The sequence below is a fragment of the Eschscholzia californica genome, unplaced genomic scaffold (assembly GCF_041429995.1).
Source record: "Eschscholzia californica isolate CP2 unplaced genomic scaffold, dmEscCali1.0.p SCAF_4, whole genome shotgun sequence".
Lineage (NCBI taxonomy): Eukaryota > Viridiplantae > Streptophyta > Magnoliopsida > Ranunculales > Papaveraceae > Eschscholzia > Eschscholzia californica.
Genome location: NW_028238461.1, coordinates 4,588,842 through 4,608,283, shown reverse-complemented (window position 1 = coordinate 4,608,283; position 19,442 = coordinate 4,588,842). Strand labels below are relative to the sequence as shown.

Sequence of the window (19,442 nt, the reverse complement as noted above, 5' to 3'; positions counted from 1 at the left end):
TTCCTTATTCAATTTATGATCTTTATAAGATACTACACTTAATATTTGTGTATGTATCTGATTTCATCTCAAAAACCTGAAAATATGAAGACAAGTGACTCGAAAAATCCGCAATTTCTAAGGGAATAAGGGTTCGCTAAGTTGGCTATACTCACAGACCTTGGTATATTATTTCACGAGAAATGCTAAAGGGCCCGAAATATTGGGGCTGGTCACGGGCCGAAAGGTGACGTGGCCGGCCCAAGTTGGTCAGACCATGAGGAGAGAGATACAGTCTGTTGATCAAACCTAATAGGCCTATATGCTAATAGGTTGACGGCCTTTTTGTTCAATTTAGATTATAGAAAGATATACAATTTTTTCAATTCATATAAATAAGGAAAACAGTATTCATTACAAAATTGAAGTACAAGAAACTGGACTTCTGTTGATTCAAACTATGAGAAGAAAAAAGAGATCAAACTATCAAGAACTCTGTTAGCATCTTTATCATGAACGTACTTCTTAATTACCTAAAATTCCTTCGAATTTCAGTTCCTGCCTGTCCAAATGATGAACGGTTTATCAAATTAACAGTCTGATGAGAACCCCAATCTGCATTATATAAAATGCTAACCGTTGATGAGAGAGACAGAGGATACCCGTTTTCAACCATAGAGAATGTCTTCAGGTTCTAACTTCAACTTAGCTCGAATTTTGGCAGAGTTGGTGCTTTCAAGAGGTGATTTGCAGTGATTCTGCAACTCCAAGAATCGATTAATGTTGAAATTCTGTTTCTTAAAGAGTTTTCTTTGCCTCGATAAGAAAAGTCTCTTCATGAAATCTTGGTAGGTCGGATCTCTTGATGTGAATAAGAAGTAAGCATAACCGACAACCAGACCAGTAGCGGTGGTGAAAAAGGCAATTGGTTCCATGACATCCCATGAGAACTCCCAAAATGTAAGTCGAAAGAATAGTCCAACTTGTAAAAGAGAGAAACCTAATCCACACCATAGTATTCGTCGGACCTGCTTATGTGCAAGTTCATCTATCTCTTCTTTCTCCTTTTGTAGATTCTTTAGTTCATCCCTCCTTGGATCATCTTCTGGTGCTAGAGCAAGAGGAACTGCCTTCATTACCAAATCCACCACCTTCCACGCAAAAAAAACATATTTAATATTGAAAGACGATTTAATGAGTTCGAGCTCAACTATTACACATTCACGCTCTAGCTAATAGTCGTAGACTCGTAAATCTTCACGTGATAAAGCTAGAAAGTGAGAACATTCAGTATAGCGAAAATCAATGGCAGATTAGCTGCTTGGGCTCAGACTATGAAGTTTGAGCTTGATCTCAATGGCTCTTTTAGTTTAATGAAAATTAACAGAAGTTTGGACTAAAGAAGGTAAAAGTGGTGACAAGAACAGAGAAATTTAACAAACCCATATTCATTCAAATCTTCAAAAAAAAAAAAGTTCCATAAACCCTCAAGTTTCCAATGTTTCCTGGGTTAGTTTGCAATTTACATTAACAAATAAATTTTTGACCTAATTTGAACTAATTTGCATACTCAAAGTTAGAACTACTCCTAAAAGCTCTCAATGATCATTGGTTCCTAGGCTTACCCCCTTTAAAGATCATCATCAAAACCCTAACTTTCAGGCATAAATTTGTAGCTTAGGAGTTCTATCTACTGGGTTCAGAGAGATGGTATCTGATTTAGGTGTGAGCCCTAAACAATCAACAAAGAAAAAAGGGGGAAAATACAGAGATCACCCAAAAATTCCTAATTTAGAGAGAGAAGAGGAAGATGAAAGCACCTTATCAGGATGAAGATAAACTTTATCTCTAAAGAGAAGAATAACACCAGCTTCATCAAGTACTTTAGCAAAAGAAGCAGCTTCATCATAAGATCTAGTAACACCAATAGTTTCACAAGCTTTAAGAAGATCAGAATACCCAATCACTTCTTCTTCTTCCATTCCTAGTTTCTTCTTTAAAGCTTCAACATTAACCAATCTCAGCAATTTCTTTGCTTCTATATATGAAATCGTTTCTCCCATACTTTTTCCAACTCCTCCTCCTTCATTACCCACCACCTCCATGGAAGATGAGGAGGAGGAGAAAAGGGTTACTGAAGCTGGACGAGTACATCTTAACTCCATTGGAAGAACTGAAGTTGATTTTAAGCTTCTCTTTAACAACATCAAACCTGATGATCTCCACATTTTTTTCAAACCAATTTCTTCTTCTTCTTCTTCTTCTTCTTCTTCGATTATACTGACAAATCAAAATCTGTAATACCCACTATACGATTGAAGTTATAGCCCATTTTAGAGAGAGAAAGTGTTTAGTTTCTGATTCTAGTTATTGCTTGGAATTGGAAGGAAAAAGGAAGTTGCTGGTTATCTCGTTTCTATTTCGTGGGTTTTAGTTTTTTTTCTTGAGGAGAGAGAGAGAGAGGTTTATGTTTATTGGTGGTTTCTAATTCCAAGGGAAACTGCCGTTATTTATCTTTAACGGTCACGGAAACGCTACGTTAGATTAGAAGTAATATCCTTCATATAGGAAAATTTTCATTCTTTTTTAATTATTATTATATAGAATCTTGATATTGAGAAAAAAAACTACTAAAATTACCTTTTTAATACATTATAATTAGAGTATATACTAAAACTACCCTTAAGAAGAAATTATTGTTCTTCAAAAAATAGTCCTTATTAAAGCTTTCTTTTTGTTGAAATAATCCTTATTGATGTTTAAAAGTTTTCTTGTACAAATGTTCAATTGCACTTAATGGTAACGTTTAATAATTCGTTATTAAATCATATAATTATTAGGGTTAATTTCATTTTGACTCCATAAGTGTTCGGCAGTTTGATTTGGTCTCGGACTCTAAAGAAATATAAAATATTTTTTTTTTCAAAAGTACTCTTAGTGGCCAAAATAAAATTGATCTAAAAAAATGTTAAAATATTACAATCCATCTAATCTCTTCTCCACTTCGTCTATTCTCCACTTCGTCTATCCTAGTCTCCACCTTCCTCTTCTTCTCTTGTAGAAGGTCGTTGGTCACAAATTGGGAGCCAAAATGAAATTAACTCTAATTATTACTCCAAATTTTAGAGCTAATACACAATTTGATCGTTCATGATTTTTAAAAAAGAGTTTTTTCTAGTTTACACCACTCACTAATCTAAGCCTAGAAACCTCGTCATTACTAATTATAACTAAGTTCCTTACTCCAACTTTTGGTTAGTTCACCATTAATATAATTATTTTGTAACAAAAAATGGTGATTATGTCTTTTCTCAATGCTCTTGGTGATTATGTCTTTTTATATGACAAGAAATTACAAACAAATGAGAAGACTTTCTTCTCTGCCTCTCCAAACAAAAAAAAAATTGGCGTAAAGCCTCTCCAAATTTCACTTTTGTTTTCTTTGTTTTTTTTCTAAACCACGCGGACCATTTTCATTCATAAGTGATTAAATCACGATGTTACATAGATGATAATTTATAATTTCTCTCCTCTGAAAACTTCATGAGAGTTACATACCTTTAAATGCAAAGTACCTCATGAAGGGAAAAAAATTGGACTAGACACAGACACAAAGGATCCTTAAAGATCCGTGAAGAGAGACCCTAAAGGTTTGACAAAAGGATCCTAAAGATCCGTGAAAGGAGACCCTAAAGGTCTGACAAAAAAAGAAAAAACTAAACAAACGAAACACCGCCATTGTCGCCGGAGAACTGCCATTGTTGTCGGAGAACTGCCATTGTCGTCAGAAAACCGCCATTGTCGCCGGATAACCGCCTCCATCACTCCACCATATCCATCATTGTGAAGAAGATAAAGTCGAACGAAACACCGATTATAGCCTTCTCCATTTCCATGAAGCGAATAATCTTATGTTTGAATTGATTATGAGTGTGTCGATCATCTTCATCATTATTTCTTAGACCCCGAAGTCGATTGAGTGTCATCCACCAAAGACCTCTTTAGGGTTCACCTTCTAGTGAAATATCAACATGTGATGGTGATATTCAATGTCCAATGCCACCAATCACCCTCTCTACTTAATATGGACGCCTCACATAACAATCACTGATGTTGAAGATGAAAACGGGATGAACTTTGGCAGACAAATTGGTCGTCGATGGAAAGAATTGTGAGATTAGCTGAGTCGCCTGACATTGTTGATGGTGTTAGAACTTTATTATAAACAAACAAAGGAATCCGGCGAAGGGAAGACCCTTCGCCGGAGAGGCAAAATAACTCCCTGGAAGGTTTTGAAGCAAGTGGTTATAAAACAAGAATTCATCAAATCTTTTCTCAACTTCGTATCCCCCAATAATTTTCATATTCAGTTTGTTTCGGAAGTTGGGGATGTATTTGGAAAGACCTACGTTTCGGGGAAAGCGAAATAGTTTCTGGGGTGTGAAATTTTAAAGGGAATATGTGAAATTTTAGAAATTTTCCGGAGAAATAAATTTTAAAGAAAAATAAAACATTGCTTCTTCCTCTTCTTCATCATCTTCAACTCCGGACACCATTTCCGACCGCCACCACCTCCGATAATACCAATATAGCAAACATGATAACCCTATAAATGAACCAAATATACCTTCACAAGTAGGGCTGGGAAAACGGTCTGAAACCCCGCGATCCGGCCCGCTCGGCCCGAACCGTGAGAGACCGATGACCGAATCCAACCCGAGCCGGGCTTACCCGGCCCGATGGCTCGGGCTTATTGGGCCGGGCTCGGACAGGATCTCAAATCCCGAGTCCCGGCCCATAAAGCCCGTCCGAGTCCGAGCCCGATAGATGTGCCCGATAGGTAGCCCGAAAGAGAGCCCGAACCTGACACCAAGCTATAAATACTCCCTTTTTTTCAGAGTAAACCAAACCCTAAACCTAAACACTACCTCTCTTTCTCTTTCTCTTTCTCTTTCTGCCTCTCTCTCTCTCTCTCTTTCCGCCTCTCTCTCTCTTCCAAAAATACTAACCTAAACCTAAATACTCCATTATCTTCTTATGCTGTAATTTTTTTCTTTTTATGTGGTTGATCTAAATGTTGTTTCAAAAACAACACTATGCTGTAATTTTTTCTTTTAGATGAAGTTGATGGATATGGAGTTGAAGGTTTTCGAGAATGAGCAGCACAAAGGGTAGCAAGAATGGCCATTGTAGCAATAATTCCTGCAGCAACTAACGATAACGAAACTGTTGGATTTATCGAAGAAATAGTAGTTGATGGTATTATTCTTCCCATACTAGAGAAAGAGGTTATATAAGTCTTGGTCTAAGATAAACTCTCTCTCTCTCTTCCCTGATTTGAGATCTGTGAATATTTTTCTAACATGCTTTTGATAGGTATAAAAGGGAAATGAGGTTTAATTTCAAAATGGATTTTGTATATTTTGTTTGTGTAACATCAACTCTCTCCTTCTCTATCTCTGTTTGAAGATCAATGAAAGGTTTTGAAAAGGGGAAATGAGGATTCAATTCAAAATGTTTTTTTGTTTGTTTGTGTTGAATGTTAATAAGAAACACATTGCTTGTTTTGGGGAGAAGAAGGCAGGATTGTATGAAGAATTAGAAATGGTTGGTATTTAATTAATTTTTGTTTTTTTATTAAATAATTTTTTTTAAAATTTTTTTTAATTCTCAAAAACCCGAGCCCGTTGGAACCCGCTCGGGCAGCCGGGCTCGGACGGGCTACGGGCACTTAGATGGTGTGTTTCGTCCGGCCCGATCCGCCCGACTCCCTACCTCGGGCTCGGCTTATCCGAGCCCGATCCGCCCGAGCCCGGCAGTTTGTAGCCCGAGCCCGTCCGCGCCCGCCCGATTCCCACCCCTATAATCACAAGCATCAAAAAATTCCCGAATTGGTGTTGTCATCTTGAAAGAACGATCACCCCCGAAATTGTCTTCCCCATCTGTATAGCTAGCAATACTCAATGAATCATTAGGATCAGAAAATCTTCACAAACACTTTTTCTCTCTAAATCTATTCCAACAGACATGGATGAATAGTTTGCCCTATTTTCATCCAACCCATCATTTAAATCACTAATCTCAACCTCCCCACCATCAAAACCATTCTTAATAACCACCTCCTCCCCAATTTCAGGAAGTTTCTTCATCAAACTTACATCTTGATTAAATCCTGAAACTACCTCAGAATAGCTTCTTCCATTATCATCAACCTTCTCCCCTTTCTCCATCTCCATGTTGGCGGAAACATTACTCTGCGAAAGACTCTTTTGGAGATTTGGCCCTCTACGCTTATAAAATACATAAGGTGAATGAGTAACTGAAAAGGGGAATCAGGTAATGGAGTTGTATAAAGAGACGAAGGTATAACCTTAGGTTTATTTTCTCTCGATGGTTGAGAGAGAAAGATGCAAATGATGATGGTGGTGGTCGATTTTGGTGAAGATGGTAGTGGTCGGGTTTTGGTGAAGATGGTGGTGACCGGATTTGGTGATGATGGTGGCGGTCGTATTCCGACAACCCTTACGGAAATGGAGAAGAAATGGTCAAAAAATTTGCTTTCCCCCTAACAATTACAAAATATATTGGTCAATTAAAGTTGACTATTTTTTTACAAAGTCTTCACACCCCGGAAATTATTTTGATTTCCCCCACGGCGCTGGCCATTTGAAAATCTATGTATTTATATTGATAATAGCTAGAAATAGATTATTGACTTTTTATCAACAGTTATTGACTAACAGAGAAACGTTACACTTTTGTAAAGATCCCACACTATCCTTCTCTCTCTCTCTACCCACTGGGAAAGTTACCATTTTTTCATTTTTTGTTGAAGGAGTTGCCATTTTTTGTTAAGTGAGGAAAAAAAAGAAAGTTCCCGATTTCGTTTTCTTTTTTATAGGCAAGTACTGTAGTTGATTCTCATCGACCCATAGAAGAATTTTCAGTCACCATCTTCATCTTTAGTAGTAATTAGTAGAGAGAGAAAATGTTGAAGTTGAAGAGATGGTTCAGTAGCAGTAGTAATAGTAGTAGTAGTAGTAGTAGTAGTAGTAGTAGTAGAGAGAGAAACAAGGCCAAAATCAGATCTTCATCTCTCCCCATTATAAAAAAGCTCAATGAGGTATTTTCCTTTACTACTGTACTTATTTTTCTAATCAAATCAAAACCCTAATCTTTGAAGACTGAAACTCAGTTTAATCTTTGTCAAGATGTTTTATGTGATTGCTATTAGGAAAAACCCTAGAAAATCTCAAAATTTTCTATCTTTTATTAAGATTTGAAGTTTTAATGACTCTATTTGTTTTGTTTCACTAGACACTGGAGAAATTCGAAGGAAAGGAGCGAATTCTAATGGAGAAAATTTCAATTGAAACTGAAAGAGCAAATAATTTCACAAAGTCTAAGAACAAACAAGGTATGAAGAAAATCCTTCTTAATAAACAATGTATAAATTGATTCTTTCTTATAAATAAGATTTGGGGTTTGATTAGAAGTAACTAGAAGCAGTTTGATTGAATTAGAAAACCCTAATTTCTCCATGATTCAATTTTGAATTGTGCATTATCACAGCTGTAGTACAATGTATGAAGAGAAAAACATATTATGAAGCTCAGTTAGATCAACTTGGAACACTTCAATTACAACTTCATGAACAGGTGAATTTGTTTCTACAAGATTCAGAATTATATTTTTATCATTAAATTCGATTAGTTGGGTATAAATTGTGATTACTCATTTGTTTTTATCACTTAATTCTGTAGATGAGAATGGTGGAAGATGCAGTCGATATGAGCGAACGTTAATGTTAGGGATCAATCATCTGGTGGGGCAATATAAGGTGCAAATACTTTGAAACTTAAACATACCCATCGATAAACTAATGTCTTCTTTCGGGTATATGTGATTTGTTAGAACTTAGAAACAATTAAGACGTATGTAGTGAGAGACTGCATTCAAGTAATTTTCATGTGAAAGAGTGAAGTGATTGAGTATTTGGGTCGATACCTTTAATTCTAAAGTGGATGGCTAAAGATTGAGAGACCTCGAGATATCATGAAACTACACGCATTAACATGGACTATAATGCATACTTCTCGAGAAGAATTAACTAACCCTTTAACTTACTTGTTACTTATAGCAGAATCCCACTACTTACAATTCCTTCCTTTCTAGTACCTCCTTTGAAATAATATGTAGAATACGTTGGAACTGCTCTTAGGGTGGATCCCGTGAATTTGTGCAGTGAGTTTAATGCATCATACTTCTGTATGTCTCTCTTGTTCAATTATTGATCGAAACTCAGAAGTTACATGATTGTTTAAATTCTAATCATTCATCAGAAATTCAACTCTCATGAAAGGGAGTTCAATTTCGGTCCTTAATTCAATACCCGCATACCATTTAAATCTGAAAATGGCAAATTGTAGTACTGTACTGTTAACTTCTGACTGCACGATAAGAACAACTAGTTGTATAGTCATAGAATATCACCACACTCGAAACCTAAGATAATATCTGTTTTCTTGATATTATTTCTGGACAAGAATATACTTCATCTTGTTTATTCCAATTCATGCTAACAATTGCAGACATTTTATTGTTAATTTACATATATGTACTCTGAAAACCGCATTTCGGCTTTGAAGCAGCATCTCATTTATGCCAGTTATGCAGGGAACAAAGCGCATTAGAAAATTATGGATGTCAACTATGAGGCGAGGGCAATTTCGAAGGATCTAGAAGATATACAGAGTCATAGGTCGAAATGTACAAAAGTCGGGCTTTTGCTCGAGTTCTTTTTTTTGGGTATTTTTTAGGTAATCTTTTTGGTAGAGTAACATTATTTTTCTTGTACATATTCTTATATGTACTTTGCTAGTGGCTATAAATAGTTGTTTTTTCCTACATCTTTCTAATAGAGCTTACCGTTGCCAAACAAAGTGTACTTTACCGACATCCCATCTTTCGATCAAAATGACACAAGTATTTCCTTTTCCGTGCCTAACAAAATTTCTACCAGACGCCAAAATATACTCCCTCCGTCCCATTTTGTTTGTAGTTTTGGGGAACCCAACTTATTAAGAAGACCTTATTTATTTTGACAAAAAAAATGCAATTTCCTAAACTACCCTCATTTAATATAGAGTATTTCATTAAATATTTCATTGGTAGAAGTGTAGAACCAATTAGAACCTTTTATTGGTATTCAAAACAAAGGGTAGTTTTGGAAGTCCCGTGATTTTATTATTTGAATGAATGTTATAAAAGGAAAGTTAACAAACATTTTGGGACATCCATAAAAGGAATAACAACCAAACAAAATGGGACGGAGGGAGTAATTACTTTCTCTTATCTAATTGAGGAATTAAATCTCAAAATATTTCAGCGGAAATGGACGGAGTATTTCTATTTTCATGCCAAACGAAGTGCGATGGTTGGTTTTTCACGGGCTAGTTATACCTATGGTTTTTGGGTCAATATCAACAATGCTGTTCATCCAAACAATAAACCTAATCAGATTTGAATTATAGAGCTATGACACAATCAAACCCGAACGAACAAAATGTTGAAATGAATCGTACCACTCTGCACTGGGGGTTATTACTCATTGTGTACTTGTTGTTTTATTTTCCAATTATTTCTTCAATTAAGAGAAAGAAAAAGAACAGTAGGAATTCTCTTATCCATTTGGACGGATCTCATCTTGTTTATCGAGGGTTCGAACCCCTCTCTTTCCGTACCTCCACCTAATTCACGAACGTTATTGACCGCAATGATTCAAATAATTGAATACCACTATTCGAGCAGGTAGACATTTCTTTGATATAGATTCTCTGTTCTTAATTGTTGTGGTATGATATTGGAAAGAGTAGCCAAGCCATTAGAATAGCCCCACCGACCCATTTATGATACATGAAGAGAAAAAAAAAATCCCAATCAAACCCCTTAGCTTAGGTCGATTTACTTTGGCGAAAAAGGGGGGTCACAATTTAAAATTATCTTAATCCTGGCTGAAAGGGGGTCAAAATTCAAAATTATCTTAATCCTTCTTGTTTTAGTTAGGTTCAAATCTGGCAGGAATAATATTCTACCACTACCAACTCATTTATTTGCAAACCGACCCACAAACTATCTATTATTTGATTGACTAATCCTACACAGAAACTGAAATTTCATTCCTTGCCTAACAGTATTTGAGGAAGTCCAACTAAAACAACATTACTCATAAATTCATTTTCAGATATAGCTAGTCAGATTGCACAGCCGACAAAATTGATAAACTTCAATATTGTTAACACCTAACCACCGGTATACCTCACCAGTATATAAATTCTGCAGGGTTTTGCAAAAAACAGAACAAGGGCGAATAAGAAAGGGGAGTTTTAATCATCGAGATTTTTAAAGAACAGTAGATAGAAATACATTTTGAGATTGATGTCACATCAAATTTGAAGTTGTTCCCAAGCGAAAGAAGCATTTTTTTTTTTACGATAAACAAATATCTTGTTCGGAACAAAGTGAGGATACAGTTGTACACTAACTTCCAAGAATAAAAAAAAACTATATGATACAAGCCAAGCGTCGTCACGAAACAGAGTCAAAGAGAAACTAATAAATTATAATACATTTGAATTCGACTCAAACCAATAAAATGATGACTATGAATCTGATTCTGTTTTTTTTTTTTCTGGTTGCTCAGTCAAGATGAATCTTTTAACTTCTCGGTTCATCCTTCAACTTCGTTCCCTGATGATTCTGTAACTGGAGGTATAGAATCCACTTTGTATCGTAGCGTCTGTTGCAGAATCAACACAAAAGATGGTTAGAGCAATTCTTCTCCTTCCAGTTTCCATTACTCTAAATTACATGAGCTCTACTAGCTCCCTAGTTCCTATCTTACATCATTATAAGGTAGATCCTGCTTTTTTGTTCACTCACTAATCTGAATTAGATAGGTCTATAACATGAGGTTTTGTATATGGTTGTATCTCGTCTGTATCTGAATCAACTGACTGAAACGAATCCTAATCACCACAAATCAGTCAATTCAGACAAGTCGGGCATCATGAGCCAGACAAAAAGAAACGTTCTAAAATCTGAATCAAGTCAAGTCAGACCTCGAGTCCAATATCAAAAAATAAAAACACTACCTCAGTAATCAGTTACATCTCAAACAAGCTTAACAGCTATATAATAAGTCAAGGAATCTGAGAAAAAGACTTGGAGCATCTCCAATGCAACACTTAGAAAATCTCTAAAAATCCTAGGTGTCTAGTGTGAAAAGTGGATCTCTAAATTGTCTCTTTCCTATTTGACCATTTAATTTAGAGTGTCCTCTTGACGATCTGTCGATCTCTAAAATAAATGATGCCACATCATTTTAAAATTTCAAGTTGAGTTCTGCATTGGAGATGGTTTTCATGGAAAAACTCTAAAAATTCCTATATGCCACTCTAAGTTTTAGAGTTCCAGCGTTGCATCGGAGATGCTCTTAGCCTTCAGATCTAATTATACTCCGAGATGATATTCATACAGGAAACTCATGCTAAACAAACAATTAGTTATTAATATATTCAGATATTCAAAATCAGGGAAAAGAAAATTGTCGTAAAGATAAGTGTCAGATTTGCAGTCCAAACAACTAGTGCTCGCCATACCTTCTTGAAGAAGGTTGAATACGTATTATCCCATATGAGTTTGTAGCATCCAGCCATCAGCGTGCTAAAGTTCCCCTGTATGAAAGAAAAACGAATTATATTATACTCAGAGAAGGAAAAAAAGACGAATTTGATGACTATCAACAGAAAAACCTCCACCTACTTGATCAGAACTGTAGCGCCGGTAGGGTAAGATCATCTGAACAACCATAATAAACGAGAAAATTAGAAACCAAGATGAAAATTTAATACGAGAAACAAAAATGTACTACTGGTGGACCGGAAGTAGTTGCTACATCCTTCAGATACTGCAGAATCTAAGACCATTTTGACAACAAAAATGATGCTTGACCAAAAAAGCAGCTCGACGGCTGGACATGGGCGGCTAAGCTTTTTCGGGCCAAACATCAGGGTTGTTTCGACAAACCTACCATTTTTTAAAGTGGATGTACTGTATATCACAACTGCACAAGCAGATTACTTACTATTTTTTCTCCTGATGGGCTAATATACTCCACACTGAAGCCAATATCCTGTACAAGAATAGAGCACAAACCAAAAGTTAAAACGTTCAAATATAAAATTAATGAGAATAATGTTACACTACAAATATGAATGGGGAAATGCATGCAAAAATCCGACTTCCTTTTCCTGTCAAATCAGAGAGAGAGTATAAGATATAAGAAGTTCTCTTTCCTAATTTCTCTACTCCTTTCCACTGGTCGTCAAATTCAGAGTGAGAAAATGTGATGTAAAAAAAAACTAGATCCATCTGACCAAAAATTGAGGCAACCAATATTTTATATACTAAAGGTCACTAGAAAGAGATACATTAAGTAGTAATACTTGACTCATCTTCCATAGCAAGTACCAAATTCCTTACAGAGCATCTTAAAGGTGAAGATGCGTTCTACAAGATGTCACCAAATAACTATCCCAGGAAACTAAAGAAACAACATTTAGAGAGATAACTAAGAACAAGTCATGCTTGTGTTGCATCATGCACTTGTACTTTTAGATTTAGTGATCAACTAGAGTTTCTAAACTAAGGAAAAACAAGAACAAATTTGAGTACATGAAACAAGGAGAGTGCACATATTGAACAACGTTTATTACTACGACTTTTTTTCTCTAGAAGTTCATACTGCAAACTAAAATATCCGCATGTAAGAATTAATCTTACTTTATAAACCTATCCCTGTTTATGTTTAATCTCCACTCACATTCTACAAAGCAACTATTTAAATACTTGACTGGTGTTCATTAAACAATTGTGGTCAACCTAAAAGTTGAAGCAATAATGAAAAGTGCCAGGTAAAGAGAAAATATGACAAAATATTAGAAGTGGGAGTTTTATACGAAATTACAATGTTCATTTTGCCTTGTAATAATGAGAAATCCCAAGCGATATATGAGTTCACAGCGTCCACTTCCAAAGATACCTAAAAAGGAAAGACAAAATTGAGAGATGTCACAAAAACAAGATAAGACTCATCAAGGACTACATATGTTGTACAAAAAAATATCATTCAAGTTTCTGTGACATAATAAAAGCCTGGTTTAAGGTTGAGTCAACAGGGATTCAGTAACTTCCAAATAGATGTAATCCTCATATCAACCAATTTTGAAGCTCAAGCTTTTCTCGTATTTTTGGAGACTCTGCTTACTCTATTACAAGCCTTTTGGTGGTAATCACCGAACTACCTAGGGATGGGTTAAGGAGTAGTTGTGGACCCACTAGGATCCGTAAAAGTGAAGGATTCACTGGTTATGTATATGAAGAGCCTTACGGACCTGAATGTTCATGCAAAGATGAACCAATCAATAAAGCTACTGAAATTGGGAAGTAACATGCTCATACGAAAATTTTAAGGATGTGTATCATATCTCCTTAATAGAGTCTGCGAGTAGGAAAATGCACATCATAGTAATCAGAGAAGGCAAGATTTTTGCAAGTAAAACAAACCTCATGAGTTTTTCCTGCGAGAATGACTGTTTCTTTGTAATCGTCAGATCTGTGTATAAATAAGAAGAGATAAAGAGAACAGTGACTAGAAAATATAGTAGTGAATGAGATTTTTATACATGTCTACTTTCTTTATTAACTCAGTCAAGTTAAGAGTGAAACCGTGGAAACAGTGGCATATTACTCACCCTATTTCTGAGGCGCCGACGTCCTTGGCTTTGATAAAAAAAGGAGAGTTTGCAATTAACTCACTGCAAGAAATATTAGTAAAAGGCATCAACACTTGAGAGAAAAACTTCTGGTTTTAGTGCTCTACAACCCATTAAGTAGCGACTGATAGTACACATGCGCACACATAACATATTTGTTTCCTAAGAAAATGGCATCAAATAGACAAAGTCTGGATGGTAAATCCGGAAAGAACAGCAAGGGATTTAAACAAATTCACTTATCAAGCAAAAGATTTGAAAGGGTCCTTTAACAGCAGTATAGAAAGCATTTAAGATGTGAGTCTGCAGCGATCTGCAGATGGTACCAAGAAACTGTATAATCTATTCTAGACCTATGAATAAGTGGAACATGTACCACTATGGTCATATCTTTCAGGGAAGAAATCCAAGGTTTCCACCCAATAAACCTTAAGCTATAATAGCTCGATACAGCATAACAAGCAGGAACTAATATAAATTAGATACTCTCAGAAGGCACTTCAGAAAAAACATATATTTGCTGTCCAAGTCTCCTTGAACGGTATCCCATCAGGTTACACAAAAATTATATCTCAATCAGTAAAAGATTATGCTAGGTACTCCTACAAAAAGTTAACACCATAAAGTAGAACAAGTTCCTAACAGGTGCAATAGTATATGTTCCCACTATGAAATACCAAGCCTGGCAATAAATTATGAACTGTGACGATTATAACTGCAGTAAGATTAATATAATAAAGAAGTTTCTTAAGTAATCAGAGTTTACTAAAATTACCCCATAAACTTGACATATCTGTCCATCTCAGATGTATAAATATGCACTGCTTCTACCAAGACAGAAATTTCATCATTTTGCCTGTGAATGCAAAATAGTTATACGTAAATAAATAAATAAATAAATAGATAGATATTAATAATTAATAATAATAATAACAACTAGTAAACGAGTAAATAACCTCCAACTAATAAATTGAATAAGCAAATAATATAACTCACAATTTTCTGGCATCGTACCGCCCCCAAGAGAGAACAATAAACAGTCGAATAGAAAACACTATGTTCGTCAGGCTGTATAAAGATGGTCCATAACGTTGCCGTTGTTCTTCCATGGGCCTAAGAATAGAGATTATTAGATGCAATTAATTAAGGAACGAAGGAATGTAAATTCTGAAAAGAAGAGAAACACATACCCTTGATCATCATTTATTTGTCTAATAAATTCCAGTAAAACCTGTGACATATCGAGGTAGTAAGAGAAGGTTTAATACAATTCAGATCAATAAAAATCATGCAACACCTAGAGCCACAAGATTATCATTAGGTAGAATCTTAACAGATGTAACTTGGTAACCTCGTTAGCTGCGACTACCAAGACATAAAAAAATCGTTCATGTTCCTATGGATAGATGTACCTCCTTCAAAAGGCTAAAGCTGTGTCAGCTGACCCAACACAGAACAAGCATAATGTACAAAAAAACTGTTATCTCGGACCTCAAAGACGATGAACCTGTATATGATATGGTTTGGACCTTTTCCTCATGGGGGTATTGGTACAGTGTACTAACTATTAAGCAATAAAAAATCCTGTAAAAGCAGTTAAGCATCTCAGCATGTTTGAAATGCCTATCCACAATAATCATGTATGCTTTTTGAAATGCCTATCCACAATAATCATGTATGCTATAACTGCAGTCTGAGAAGAGCAGTGAATGCTTCCAAGACATCTATATTTATGAATAAAAATAAGAAAGGAGATGAATAAGTCCCTCACTGCAACCCTCGGGCTAGTAAGGCAAGCAAAAGATAAAGCAAACACATCAAATTGTGTGGCCTTCCATAGCTTGAAATAATTTACATAATTATCACAAGATACATACTGTTTTCAAAGACAACCAATTGTTTCTCCTCATTAAGATTAAACAAGTCAGGTGAATAGATATTATAGCATATAGGGGTGGGAGGCATTGTGGGCCAAGAGAGGGACCTCATACTAACCCTTCAGGCAATAGAAGAAAAATGTTTCTTTATCTAGAACAGGAAATAATTAGTTTTCTAACATGATTGTACCTCCCAGGACCTATTATACTAATAATTTAGACATTTACTTGAATCTAATGTTAAAGTTGGGCACTTCAGAAGCTGAACACACGCTCCTAAGTCCTAACTAGACAACAATTAATAAAAACATAGAAAATTTGAGGATCAAAATCCAATATCTGTAATATGGTCTCTCACAGAGCAGAAAAGAAAAGGACAGAAAAACTATAAAGCAAAAATGACACTGCATTAATTCCTTTTCAGCCTTCGTCTCTATAAAATTTAACAGCTTCTTTTTTTTTTTTAGTTTTCACCATCTTTTTAGAACTGGCTTATAGATTTATAAGCTTGCTTCAGTGGGAGATAGAACTATTAAGTCAATATAACAGACAAAACTTTCACTTAAAGCAATCCAAGATGCCAACAAGAGATGCTCATAGAAGTACGAGACTGAGTACAGCAATAGGAGATAAAGAAATATAGAGATTCTAAGGATTAACAACAGGAAAAAGATTTACTGTTTGTCAAACATGAGGTCCTTCTCTATAACTTCACTTCGTAATTCTTTTTTCCAATCAAATGATACCTACTACTAGTACTATCACAAATACATAAAATAAACTGAAAAGGAGGGCTAAAGACTGAAAACCATGTAAAACGAAATAACTAAATTGATTAGCGAGAATACGTGAACAGATGTACCTCCGGCACTCCTACTAAGTATGTCACGAGCGTTTTGTAAACACCTGTGGCAGCACCAAGCTCAGCTAGTTGTCTTCTTCTGAATACACCACATACATCAGCAGTTAACACTCCGTACTCTACGCTTACATAAACTGTTGAATAGCTGATCAACTAAATCCAAGAGACTTCACCTTTCCATTTGTTGCCTCCATAGTAAAGCATATCGATCGCGTATACTTCCACCAACATTAACTAAGGCATCAACTTCAGCTTGCTTATTCCTTTCTGAACGCTCTCTTTGTAGTCTTATTAGCTTACCTCTAAAATCTTGAGGCATGTAGGTCATAACTGCATATATATTCAGGATCCACTGATTATTTGTCAAGGAAATATGTGCAAATGGCAAAACCGCAAAAGCACTGACTATTGTTCTTAAGCACCCATCAGATATATATATATATATATATATATATATATATATATATATATATATATATATATATATGTGGGTATGTATGTATGTATACATATGTACATTCGACCTTGAGAAACATCATAAGCAAGTGCTAAGGAACAGCCAAAATGAGAGATACTACTCATCAGATAAAAAGGAACAGTCAAGATGAGAGATACTACATATACACGATAAAAGATCACTATGAAACAAAAAGTTAGGGAAAGAAAAAGACAGCACTCGTACAAGTAACTTCATAAAACCTAAAATACCCATTAAAGTAATTTAACATAATCAATACTCAGATGACGTGCCTCCAAAATCATTGAGACTAGTATGCAGCTTCGGTTTCATATTCCTTAGAGACCGTGTTGCACATTGGGGTTCTTCTTAAACATAAGTTTACTCACTCCAATAACTCAATTAAAACAATTATATTGGAATTAGCAACTCTGATAAGTATGCTGGAGTTAGCTCGATATTAGCTCAACTTAACCGCAAATATCCACAAGAGACTGAATTCAGACGTGAGTTAGTAAATACGATGATCTTAAGTAATCTATAAGTTGCACGTATATGGCAGATTTTACAAAAGGATAAAAGTGTAGAGGATAGAAGAATTAAATTTCAAGAACTAAAACCAACCTGTGTTAAATATATTCTCAGAATTCTTGGATTGGAAATATTCCATTGTTTTCAATGTATTTTGCAATTTGACTTTTAGCTCTCCAAGAACAGCAGCAAATTCGTTATCTTCAGGTGTTGACTGTAGTTGAAGCTGCATAAAATACCATAGATGTGCTACTAGTTTTAAAATTAGCTAATGAACTGCAAGATGTCACATGATTTATGGAAGAAAAAAAAGGTGGGTTTATAAAGTCTGCAAACAAGTACAATTTCTTCGTTTCAAACAAACATAAGTTATCATATTTGCAATTCAAAGAGAAGGATGTTTACCATTTTCGGCCAATTAGACCTTTCCAATAGGAAAATAATTTCTTCGACATGTTCTCTATTCTTCCACATGTTATGATCGATTTTATGTGGAGTTGGAGATTTCGCTTCATTTACTAAGACACTTCCGGCTGTAAGATAAAACATGATTCTTAGTAACTTAGCTAAAGGATGAAACAGTATTTCAATTTGCTCGACCATTGTAAGTTTGTAACCGACTGGGAACTTGAGAAAGGTGATACAACCGAAGGCCCAAAACTGCAAAAGTAAATGGCAAAAGATAGGTTCTAAACAGATGGAGATAAGATGCTACATACAATATTCTAGATATCCGAATATGAAAGAATGTATAAGACTGACCAAATATTAAAAGAAGTACACTTTGCCCAACAGATAAAAGAAGTACACTTTTCTTAATCATAAGTTTGTAGCATCTTGCAAACAAGGAAAAAGTGGAAACTATTTCTGAATTTATAGTGGTGAACTATCTAGTATATGTGATAAGGGCTTCCCAAAGCAAACACATGTTTTCCTCGTAAATGGTAATTGATTAAGCATAAGTTTGGTCATTGAGCTTTCATAAATTTGTAAACACTACTCCCCAATTGGAGAATCAACTGAGAGAACATAAAACTGATTAAGTAAGGAAAAGAAATCAGCATTTCACTTCAATTATTAGTTTGTTACCTATCCCTTTGGACTAATCTACAAAACCTAGAAACCCCATTTTATAATAACTTAAAGCCATCCATTCTTACTTTGTTTCACCCTCATAATTGCCCAACAGATTACTATGAACACTAAAATCAGTTCAAGTAGTAAGAAATTAAACACAGTCAATACTAACCTTCACTGATAGGATTATCCTTAGTCAAATCATTGGACATGGAACGAAGTTTAGATGAGAGAAGAGAAACATCTTCAGATATAGGGGTTAAAGGATACTTATCGTAATACTGGGCTAAAAATGCCCTAGTTATTGGCATCAGTCCTTCCATTGACGCCATTGAAATGAGAAATAAAACCAGATCAATTGAGTCGCTGACTGATTTCTTGTTTTCAGAGAGAGAGAGAGAGAGAGAGAGAGAGAGACGAAGATAAAATTTGGGAGACGAAGAGAAAGTAGAAGTCGACGCTTTTAATGGAGGTAACGGCGCGTCAACGGGATGTGAAATGTCATGTCATCACAACTCCAAACCGCCCCAAATGTTTTTTTTTTATCCCGATTTTATATCTTCAACTTGAAGGATGGAGTTTCAACAATAAAAAAAAAAAAATTGAAGGGTGGGTCGACAAGGAGCCGGTTCTAAAAAAAAGAAAAGGGTCGACAAGGAGCCTCCTATTTGCCCTTGGGCCTCTCTCACTCTCAAACGCCCCACGCATTGGGGAAGTCATTCAGATTAGGCTTAATTCGTATTGTTCAAGTTCAAGCTCAGGTCGATCTGAGTATTTTTCCAATTGTCCCAATCCCAACTGATGGCCACTAGGAGTGCGAAAAA

The 19,442-nt window shown here is 35.5% G+C and overlaps 3 protein-coding genes across 4 annotated transcripts; 1 reads left to right on the top strand and 2 right to left on the bottom strand.

Moving 5' to 3' along the window:
• Positions 1–351: 351 nt before the first annotated feature.
• Positions 352–2,480, bottom strand: LOC147541824 (calcium uniporter protein 1, mitochondrial-like). The gene is made up of 2 exons (XM_086635263.1): positions 1,800–2,480; positions 352–1,130 (listed from the first exon to the last, which is right to left on the bottom strand). Exons 1-2 carry the CDS (start codon positions 2,205–2,207, stop codon positions 648–650), a joined length of 891 nt encoding a protein of 296 aa, XP_086491389.1. The 5' UTR covers positions 2,208–2,480; the 3' UTR covers positions 352–647.
• A 3,473-nt stretch (positions 2,481–5,953) lies between these two features.
• Positions 5,954–8,921, top strand: LOC147541823 (vacuolar protein sorting-associated protein 32 homolog 1-like). The gene is made up of 5 exons (XM_086635261.1): positions 5,954–7,102; positions 7,297–7,396; positions 7,552–7,637; positions 7,743–7,819; positions 8,656–8,921. The coding sequence occupies exons 1-4, from the start codon at positions 6,968–6,970 to the stop codon at positions 7,782–7,784; spliced, it is 363 nt and encodes a 120-aa protein (XP_086491387.1). The 5' UTR covers positions 5,954–6,967; the 3' UTR covers positions 7,785–7,819; positions 8,656–8,921.
• Positions 8,922–10,429: 1,508 nt separating this feature from the next.
• On the bottom strand, positions 10,430–19,305 carry LOC147541822 (uncharacterized). 2 transcript variants are annotated; one of them, XM_086632825.1, is made up of 15 exons: positions 18,791–19,305; positions 17,947–18,074; positions 17,635–17,767; positions 16,727–16,883; positions 16,554–16,632; positions 15,005–15,045; positions 14,811–14,927; positions 14,590–14,670; positions 13,794–13,856; positions 13,606–13,654; positions 13,007–13,081; positions 12,125–12,172; positions 11,803–11,838; positions 11,640–11,714; positions 10,430–10,777 (listed from the first exon to the last, which is right to left on the bottom strand). In XM_086632825.1, exons 1-15 carry the CDS (start codon positions 18,948–18,950, stop codon positions 10,709–10,711), a joined length of 1,311 nt encoding a protein of 436 aa, XP_086488951.1. In that variant the 5' UTR covers positions 18,951–19,305; the 3' UTR covers positions 10,430–10,708. The 2 variants fall into 2 exon arrangements, with proteins under 2 accessions (XP_086488951.1, XP_086488952.1); XM_086632826.1 differs by having other exon boundaries at positions 17,947–18,135; positions 18,350–19,181.
• Positions 19,306–19,442: the final 137 nt, after the last annotated feature.